The sequence below is a fragment of the Oncorhynchus nerka genome, linkage group LG13 (assembly GCF_034236695.1).
Source record: "Oncorhynchus nerka isolate Pitt River linkage group LG13, Oner_Uvic_2.0, whole genome shotgun sequence".
NCBI classification, from domain to species: Eukaryota; Metazoa; Chordata; class Actinopteri; order Salmoniformes; family Salmonidae; genus Oncorhynchus; species Oncorhynchus nerka.
Genome location: NC_088408.1, coordinates 72,857,096 through 72,867,972, shown reverse-complemented (window position 1 = coordinate 72,867,972; position 10,877 = coordinate 72,857,096). Strand labels below are relative to the sequence as shown.

Sequence of the window (10,877 nt, the reverse complement as noted above, 5' to 3'; positions counted from 1 at the left end):
GATTAAAAGCCATGTCCAGTGTGCTTATGCTAGATTGAAGGGAGTCATTACTAGGGTCCCAATATCTATGTCCATAGATGATATTAAAGAAAATGTGAAGGGAGGAAGAGTGATTGAGGACAAAAGGCTCAGTAGGAAAGAAGATCAAAGAAGTGAAAGCCTATCAGTGCTGCTGATGTTTGAGAAGGTTGTGCCTGGGAAAGTACAGCTAGGATTCCTTAGTTTCAATGTCAGAGAATTTGTCCAGTCCCCGTTTTTTTAATGCCAAACAATGGGACATGTAGCTGTTCAATGTAAAGGAAGGATAGATGTGTCAAGTGTGGAGGGGAACATGATTATGGTGAATGTGGGAGCAATGTGAAGGTTAAGTGTTGTAATTGTGGGGGGAACATAGTGCAGCATTTGGTGGATGCCAGGTGCAGAGAGAGGCTCTGAGATATAGAATTAGTCATGATGTGTCATATGCAGAGGCTGTAAGACAGATTGGTGGAACTGCAATGTGGAATCATGGACCTTCCATGGCTGCTCCTGTAATAAGTGGACCTAGTCGGGTCTAGTGTTTCTGCTGGTCCTGGCATGGTTTGGAGGCCTGTTCAGAAATCTTGTGCTCTTGAATGTGCGGTGTCAAAGGTCACTTTGATAATGAATAAAGTTGACTTCATAGCTTTTATTGATAAGGTTATCAATACGACTTGGGTTGTGGAAAGCAGAAATGCCAGGTTGAAGATTATTGTGGAGACTGCAAAATAGATATTCGGGGTAACAGATGTTGCTGTTGAAATCGTTGTTGCCATACTGAACAATCGCAAGGGTGGAGTGTTTCAGTATGATATAGATCAAGTTTAGGGGGGTTGGGGAGGGGTTTTGGGGGGAGTGGGAGTGTTTGGTAGAAGTTAGTAGGGATTTAAATTATTTTAATTCATAGTAGTACAGAATTGGGCAGATCATGATTGATCGTACATTCCAGCACAGTAGGTGGCGGCATGCACCTAAACGATTGTTTGCGGACCGCCATGATATCATAGAAGAAGATGATGAAGAAGAAGAAGACTACATGGATTGCATGTGTGTGTCATTTAGTCTGTGAGGGAACAGAGTTGCTAAAGCCTGAAATATTTTTTTGTTACATTTCAGTGGCATCGCCCAAATGACATGTCTGTGTGCTCTGAGGTTACGAAATAGAAGAAAGCTGTAAAGAAAGTAGTTTTGAATAGTTAGGATCAAATCAAATCAAATGTATTTATATAGCCCTTCGTACATCAGCTGATATCTCAAAGTGCTGTACAGAAACCCAGCCTAAAACCCCAAACAGCAAGCAATGCAGGTGTAGAAGCACGGGTCCATAGCATGGACAATATTATAACCAAGAAAACCACCTGGTCACAAACAGTGGTTTTTTGTTGTGAAGTATAATACAAACTGCCTCAGTAAAAATTCAGCCATGGAGGATAACAAACGATGTGGCTTTGTCTATATAGATATAAAGCAGTATGGATCCGATTGAAGGGAAAGGTTGTAATTGTGTAATTTATCAGTTATATCATCATGACTCATGTAGCTACAGCATGTTCTGTTTATTCTCTGTTACAGATAGCCTGCATCTTTGTGGGACCCTCAAGCATTTGGATGAATGTAAATACAACATTCCCCCTCTGGAGAAGAGAGATGATCTTCACAACATGGAATCAAAGACTGTACCATTGTGATTGCACCCGCAGGTGAGAAAGTAGCCGTATACCGGTACATACGGTATAATCTTGCAAGCTGGCACATTTGTGGCTCTATATTGAGCTCTTTCACTGTGGTCAATTAAGAGGATCTGCTCTAACTTGCAGTTACCTTCCTTTAAATGGATTAGATAATTACTTTATGCATTATCACATCTCTGACACACACACACATGCATACACACACACGTGTCCCCCTATTTCCTTTCTGAAATTGTTTGCATATTTCTCTTAACATCTCTTAATTCTTATCCACTGACTGTCTACTTGGATCATCGATCTCCTCTGTCCCTCCATCTCTATCCGCTTCCTCCACCACATTGCTGGCTGGTCAGATCAGATACTTGGAGAGGACCAAGATTCTCCTATCTGTCCGGCAGGACTTTGTGTCTCTATTCTGCCTCGATGTGTGAAGTTTAAAAGACTGTCTTTGGGGAAAAGGTTGGCTCAATTAAAACATGTGATATATTTGCAAAGAGCCACAACTGCCCCTTAGACTTTTTAATGTGATCTCTTCACAAAGCTGATATTGCTAATTGTTACACGCAATGTGTCACTGTCCTACCTAGTGTCAATGTGATAACAATAATAAATAGGCTATAGCAGTATACTGTATACAGTTGAAACAGTGCTTGTGGGATCTAGTGTTAACATATATTTTATTTTATAAAAATAAAATAAAAACATATTGTAATGAATTTCCTCCTCTTCTTCTGAAGAGGAGAGGCGAAACGGATCAGAGGACCAATATGCGGCATGGTAAGTGTCCATGGTTCTTTTTAATACGTTAAGGTACACATGAACAACTGACTACAAAAAACAAGAAATGTGAAAACTCAAAACAGTCCTATCTGGTGCAAACACAGAGACAGGAACAATCACCCACAAACACACAGTGAAACCCAGGCTACCTAAGTATGATTCTCAATCAGAGACAACTAATGACACCTGCCTCTGATTGAGAACCATACTAGGCCGAAACATAGAAATACCCAAAACCTAGAAAAACAAACATAGACTGCCCACCCAACTCACGCCCTGACCATACTAACTAAATACAAAACACAGGAAATAACGGTCAGAACGTGACACATATTTTTTTGTGGGAGGGACTAATTCATGTATTTTAAAACATGGAGGAAAGAGGAAGACAATGCTCAGGGCACAAGTAAAGATACAAAAAGAGGGACTCCTGTTCGCCTCTAGAGACTATGTCTAAGGATCATTGAGCCCCCAAAAAACCTAGGCTGATGTCTCCCAAACATCAGCACCCTTACCAGTTACCAGAATGGGAATAATTTTGTATCATGTATACAGTATGCAATACATCTGTCTAACATAAACCTGTACGTTTTGCAAGCCTTATGCAAAACGGACTTGAGTTGCTGCTCGAAATACCATCCAGATCCAAACCCTAAACCTTTGATCTCAACTGTAAATAATGATAATAACTGGATAATAACTAAATGAAAACTAGAGTTGTGACTTATGAGAAGACCCCTGATAAATGGTTTTAATTTAATATATTTATATTAAGTCTGTGTACTTCTCGATTAAAATACTTAAATATAACCAATCTCTGTTTTTCGTTATCTCAGATTACAAACTTCCCTAATGTTGTAAAGGTTCACTATCTTTCAGCCAAGAGTCTTAAAAAATGCTCAGGAGGTGGCGCCCTCGTACTTTTAAAAGTAAGGCGATTGACCACCTATCTTTACACATATGAATTAATCATTGTTTCTTAATTTGAGTGTCATCAGTGGATAATGTTGAATTGTGTAGTGTAAACAGTGTTGCACTTCATACCTAAAGGCTTTTTGCTTTGAATATTGTGTCAGATTATCATAATTTACCTACATTGTCACCGCAATCAGAAAATGTACAAATGAAACCATGAGTATTAAACAAACTATGACGATACATACATACAATCTTAGTATTGATAATAAATTATATTTTGGTGGTTCAATTTGTTGACGTGTTTATTGTAGGCTAAAGCGCAATGTATGCTGGGAACAGTAACTGTTGGCCTAAGAAACATGGCGTCTCACCGACAGCTGTGGGGTTTCCATTATCTGTCCGACCACTAATAATCAGTTGTTGGACCACCATCGGAGCCGGTTTTCCTGCATTTTTATCGTGTTTTGGTTATGCTCAGACTTCGTGTTCAGCTGGAGAAGGCAGTCAATTACTAAACTATGCTCTAAATATTACGGTTTAGAGACAGTGTCACGCCCACTGCTCTGTAAAGACAGTACGATATGCTCAATGGTACAGTTGGTAGCGGAAGAAAGAACCTGCCCCACACAGTGCGATCAGCTGGCCGACCTATGTTCGCTAGCAAGCCTCGATAGCTAGCACCCGTAGCAGCAAAGTGGTACCCACAAATATTTGGTAGTACGATTGGCGTTACCAAGCTAGCTAGCTGGGTCGGAGTAGGTCTGAGTTTCTCATCTGACTGACAGCATGTCTGTCGGATAGTGTTGTTGTCATTTCGGATTGGATTTGTTTTAATGTTCGACCTTTCTGGCATTTTACTCGGAGGAGAGAGAGATGGGCTCCGGGGCCGTGGATTCGTCCCAGTGGTTGTCAGTGAAGGAAGAGACTATTTTCCTTCACGATGGACTGATTCGGGTCACGGATCTGGCTGAACTGCCCAGTGAAATCGGTGTGTCTGAACAAGGGGACACTGAGCAGGAGGTGAGTACTGTTAGTCTGCATCTCAACGGTTGCATTTGGAATGTTTTTCTTGGAGGAAGCGAACACAGCTAACGTTAGTTAACTTAGCTAGCTAAATTGTCAGGCGCTAGCTACCTACCTGCTCAGCATTAACTATTAGGGATTGCCAAGCAGCAAGTTATATAATTCCATATGAATAAAGTCACATTAATAGCAACACGTTTCGCTAGTCATGTCCATGTTTAACATTAGCTAGCTAAGGACGCCAACGTCGGCTTGACGAGGAGCATGACCAAGAACTACGCTAGTTAACTAAAGATAACATTGAAACATAACGTTGACCATTGTTGACAGTAACAGGCTAGTTAGCAGACAGTCTATAATTTGAAGATAATGTAGTGTTAGTTGCTACAGTGTGTAGGCATGATGACTCACGACGTAGCTAGCTAGCAAGGGTAGCTTATTATCATGGCCTTTAAATCCCCACCCTTTGTGGGAACCGTGTCCCCTCTGGTCCAGACATTGGGTGCTCTTGAGTGGTGGCAGGTTATTATTGTTGTATTCATCAGCTCACCGACCTATTCTCACTTAAATTCTTCAAACCACATTGGCATGGCACACAAGCTGGACAAATACAATAGGAAACAGTAAATTCAGCGCTCTTGAAAGCTCCTCAAGCCAGTAAGTAGCCAAGAGGTCTTGTTCAGCACAGAATGCTTCATCATTGGCACAGTGCCTTTAGAAAGTATTCATTTATATTTTTCCTTTATTTAACTAGGCAAGTCAGTTAAGAACAAATTCTTATTTACAATGGTGGCGGTTCTGCCCCTTGTTCAGGGGCAGAACGACAGATTTTTACCTTGTCAGCTCAGGGATTCGATCTAGCAACCTTTCGGTTACTGGCCCAACACTCTATAACCTGCCGCCCCTTGACTTATTCTATATTTTGTTGTTACAGCCTGAATTCAAAATTAATTACAAAGATTTTTTTCTTTCACCTAATCTACACTTCCTTCAGAAAGTATTCACACACAGCTTACTTTATCAAATCCTCCTTCAGTCACATGCAGATAAAACATTTTGATTTCTATAGTATCAGAAAGAGCATGTTCTGCAGTTTCTACGACACTTACCATAATCAAATATCTCAAAATTCAAGATGTCCAAATGTAACTTTTCCCAAGAATTTCTATGCTGTCCATGCATTCAGCACAAGACCACTCGCATGGCAGCATTGCTCTGGCTACTAAGCAAAAAAGAGTAACATACTAAATGTACAATAAAAATATGCTATTCTGTTTTCAATGGATGAGTGGGCGATAGAAATCAGATTGAAACAGATAATGGTGCATGTGACTTGAATGAACTGAATGATGAGGGTGAAAAGGGTGATTGAATTTTATCTGTATAATGAGGGTTGAATTTAGAACAATAGTGTAATGATGATGAACAATTGTGGGTGGTCTAATTATTTTATTATGAAAGTCTGGAAATGGTATATAATTTCCCCTCTTGAGAGTCAAATCAGACACTGAGTACAAAATACAATGTGTGTAGTTCACAATGGCAAGCCGAAACAAACTAATGTACGCACTGACAGCATTGCAAATGCTGCAGCATTGCGCTAAGTTGGAGTAGGATGGAGGATCGGGTATTGAGCTTGAATTCGACGTTGCTGATGAGTCTTCATCTGATTCTGATGTTCACTTCGATCCTTCGCCTCCGATGCCTGAACTTCGCCGCAGAAAAAACAGAACAGAGCAAACTGAGATGGTGATCTCAACTGCCACGATGAGACTGGAATCGGGGAGGGATGGCACGTTTTGGTAAGAAAAGAGTGACGAGTTTACGGTATGTGACGTGTAGATGTTGCAGCACATCAGCGATTGTACTGTTGCTCATGCGCACAGAAAATGAATCAGTATGTGGGACGTGTCTGGACTCAAAGCTTTTATTGGACCTTTATATGTTCTGCGGGGCACATGGTGGAAGAGCGTTGATGTGGAGGCATTTTGGTCTGATAGGTATGGGGTGGAGCATTCCACGCAACCGCTTCAGAAAGATTATGCGACACCTGCGGCAGTTGCACACGAAACAAGGCCCATGAAAACTGCAGTGCCCCACACAGTGGTGGGATTTTGTTGGTGGGGTTTGCTCACACAAAGCCCCAACGCTGTATGCTGACTAGAGGTCGACCGATTAATCGGAATGGCCGATTAATTAGGGCCGATTTCAAGTTTTCATAACAATCGGAAATCGGTATTTTTGGGCGCCGATTAAAAATATATATATATATATTTTTATACCTTTATTTAAATAGGCAAGTCAGTTAAGAACACATTCTTATTTTCAATTACGGCCTAGGAATGGTGGGTTAACTGCCTTGTTCAGGGGCAGAAAGACAGATTTTTACCTTGTCAGCTCGGGGATTCCAATCTTGCAACCTTACAGTTTACTAGTCCAACGCAATAACGGCCTGCCTCTCTCTCGTTGCACTCCTTGTGGAGTAATGCAGTAAGCTAAGGAAAGTTGCTAGCTAGCATTAAACTTATCTTATAAAAAACAATCAATCATAATCACTAGTTAACTACACATGGTTGACGATATTACTAGATATTATCTAGTGTGTCCTGCGTTGCATATAATCTGACTGAGCATACAAGTATCTAAGTATCTAACTGAGCGGTGGTAGGCAGAAGCAGGCGCGTAAACATTCATTCAAACTGCACTTTCTTTGCGTTTTGCCAGCAGCTCTTCGTTGTGCGTCAAGCATTGCACTGTTTATGACTTCAAGCCTATCAACTCCCGAGATGAGGCTGGTGTAACCGAAGTGAAATGGCTAGCTAGTTAGCGCGCGCTAATAGAGTTTCAAACGTCACTCGCTCTGAGCCTTCTAGTAGTTGTTCCCCTTGCTCTGCATGGGTAACGCTGCTTCGATGGTGGCTGTTGTCGTTGTGTTGCTGGTTCGAGCCCAGGGAGGAGCGAGGAGAGGGACGGAAGAGAGGAGAGGTACTGTTACACTGGCAATACTAAAGTGCTTATAAGAACATCCAATAGTCAAAGGTTAATGAAATACAAATGGTATAGAGGGAAATAGTCCTATAATTCCTATAATAACTACAACCTAAAACTTCTTACCTGGGAATATTGAAGACTCATGTTAAAAGGAACCACCAGCTTTCATATGTTCTCATGTTCTGAGCAAGGAACTGAAACGTTAGCTTTCTTACATAGCACATATTGCACTTTTACTTTCTTCTCCAACACTTTGTTTTTGCATTATTTAAACCAAATTGAACATGTTTCATTATTTACTTGAGGCTAAATTGATTTTATTGTTGTATTATATTAAGTTAAAATAAGTGTTCATTACGCATGACCTTCAACCTTCGTCTCTCCCGAGCCTGTACGGGAGTTGTAGCGATGAGACAAGATAGTAGCTACTAAACAATTGGATACCCCGAAATTGGGGAGTAAAATAAATAAATACGTGTTCATTCAGTATTGTTGTAATTGGCATTATTACAAATAAATAAATAATCGGCTGATTAATCGGTATCGGCTTTTTTCGTGCTCCAATAATCGTTATCGGCATTAAAGTCATCATCGGTCGACCTCTAGTGCTGACTGTGCACCCGAGGCATGAAGAGGAGATTGATTCATGTATGTGTAAAGACACGCATATAAGGAATCAATACAGTGTCCCATACAATCAACAAATTACTTTTTATATCTTGTCATGAATATATTAACAAAAATATTTCTTTATGCTATTTATCCTCTACAGTTGTTCTTGTACTTTTGTTTAGGAAAATGAAAAACAATTTCACCTGTGCACCTGGCTGGTTATTATATTATAATATTTTTAGTTTCTACTTTGTCAAAAATAAGCTGTAACTGGACTTCATTAATTACTGTAACTCTATTACTAATCAAATCTGCAAATAAAGTTGATCAAATAGATTACTTTTTTTTTTATTGTAAGGTGAATGAAAATAGGCAATAGGCCTAGGTTTTTTCTAGGACTTTGTAGAATTATATAAAACATATCCTTTTTAATGTTTATATTTCATTCAATTCATAATTTACAATATGCACTATTTATCAAGTGTTGGTGCTTATGTTTGTACACCTTGCGGGTTGATATGCAGCTGATGCATATGCTAAATGGAACGTCCAGCTATGTTCTCTAGTGGGTACTTGAAGGCTGAAAGGCCTGGTGGTTCTAATGTTAAAAGGCCCTGTCCAGTCAACCCTGACATCATCATGGCTCCGGACGAACATTTTCCCCTGGTGTCACTGGTGCCACTAACTTTTTCAGTTGGTGGGACTAGCCCATGATTTGGTGGCACCCAAGAAATGTGTTTCACTGTGTCGCACAATATAATTAATTTCATTCATCTTATAAAGTCATTCACAATACTTTAAGAAGTGTAAAAGACTACGGAGATAGTATTAAGTAAATAAGTTTTTACATCTAACATTTCCAAGCATGAAAGCTTGATTCAAAATATTTTGTTGTGCAACTTAATCTTAATATAGGCCTAATTCAGTTGGTGCTCATTCACCACCTGAGGAAGTGGAAACTCAAAACACATTCGCTCGATCACTAACTATAACACCTACTGCTAGTAGCCAGGTATTAATCTAATAGTAAATGTAATGTCCAAAATAAACTTTGCAATGAAGCCTAGTGCACGTGCAATGGCCGATGCGCAATTTTTGCACGCTCCGTATTTTAAAGCCATATCAGTGATGGTAGACCTAAACAGACAAATAAATGGGACATAGATTGATAGATGGTAACAGACAGATGGCATGCTACAGAGGAACACTGAGAATGAATCAACCTGAGAGGACTAGACTTCACTTGCTTCTGCTACACCTGCTTCTAAAATGTTCTTATTTTTCATACGGATGGAGCAATGACTGGGGTGATGGAGCAGCTGTGCTAGCTGGCCATAGACCTGTGCCCCAGGTGCTGTAGTGTGACATCTTGTTTATGCTGTTTCATAGTGGGACTGGATTAGCTCTGGGTCTGACGGGTGGAGGTCAAAGCAAAGCCCTTATGCCCATGCCCATGCCACTCCTCAGAAGAGCGCAGTACCATTTGTTCAATGGCAGTACAGGACAAGTATGTGTTGCTTGTCCTCTCTGCAGTGGAAGTATGGATGGAATGTAACCTGAGCATCTGCAGTGTGTCTGGTTATTGTACTGTCACCACTGTCCACCCTCCCCCTGCTCTCACTAACCTCACTCTTATGTGAGAAGGAGTTAAACCGGGCTGCACGAATCAGTGTATAATGAGGTGGGTCCCCCCCACATGAGATGCATGTTTCGGTTCTACCTCCAAAGAATAACAAAGGCTACTTATTCACGAATTGGGTGTGATAATTTCCATGTGGAGTTGATAAACATCAACAAATAGGACACTAACAGCTGTCAGGCTGGCTAGCTAGCATGCTGTATTGCTAACCTTATCTAGCTAAGGTTAGCATGCTGTCTTGTGCTAACCTTATCTAGCTAGCTAATGTTATCGGTTGCTTTTTATATATTTTTTTGTACACCGTCTTCAAAAGATTAGCCAGCTCGCTCTATAGCCTTGTTCACACTGCAATCCTTAATGCTCAAATCAGTTTTGTTTTTCAAATCTGTTTTGGAGTACTGACTGTCCAAACAGCAAGTTACAAGTGACCAAATTGGATTTGTGTGTTCAGACAGCAGTCATTTGCTGACATGGCTACACTAGTTGTTATATTAACTGCGGGTGTGTGTGCTGTGGTGTAAGCTGCTTAGTGGTACTCATGCTTCCTATCACTTAGAAGTTATTTAGCAAGCTAAGGTAACAACAATGCCTGCCATGGACATTTCTCATTTGCTTTGAATGTTCAAAGTCATAGTGTAAGTACACTCTTTAAAGCCTCAAAGGATAAGATGATCCAACTTTCAAAATGACTTCTTTGTGGCTAACCACAGCAGTCACTTAGCTTAGGTAGCTGTTTAACTTTCTTGTGCATTCACACATTTGTTTTGTAAACAATAAACAAGCTAGTTAGCTAACACATGTTCTTGTCAAACTGTTAAGAGTAACGTTATCTAGCACCTACGAAGATGGTTTGAAATATGGTGTGAAATATCTGATACTTTGTGCTTTTTTTTGCTGTTCAGACTGCAGGAAAAAGAACAGAATCGGATATGCAAAAAAATTGGATTTGAGTTACTTCAAACTGCCAATGTGAACAAGGCTTATGGCTGGTTTTCTAGCTGGATAGTCATAAGCATTGATTTAGGGAGAACTTCGCCACAGATGGGAACCACTGGCCTGTCTTTGACTTCGCCATCTATTGTTATCTTAAGTTTTGGCATCTCTCATAAATTGTAGGGATGCACGATATAAATCGGTAAGCATATCGGAATCGGCCGATATTAGCTAAAAATGTCGGCATAGGCCCAATGTCTAGTTTAATGCCG

At 40.3% G+C, this 10,877-nt stretch overlaps 1 protein-coding gene across 1 annotated transcript in view; it reads left to right on the top strand.

The window, feature by feature from the left end:
- The first annotated feature begins 3,752 nt into the window (after nt 1-3,752).
- The window catches only part of LOC115140056 (probable E3 ubiquitin-protein ligase HECTD4), a 76,243-nt gene continuing 69,118 nt past the window's right edge, over nt 3,753-10,877 (top strand). Inside the window, 1 exon segment of the mRNA XM_029678100.2 lies at nt 3,753-4,427. Within this exon segment, the coding sequence (XP_029533960.2) occupies nt 4,281-4,427 (147 nt within the window). The 5' untranslated portion in view covers nt 3,753-4,280.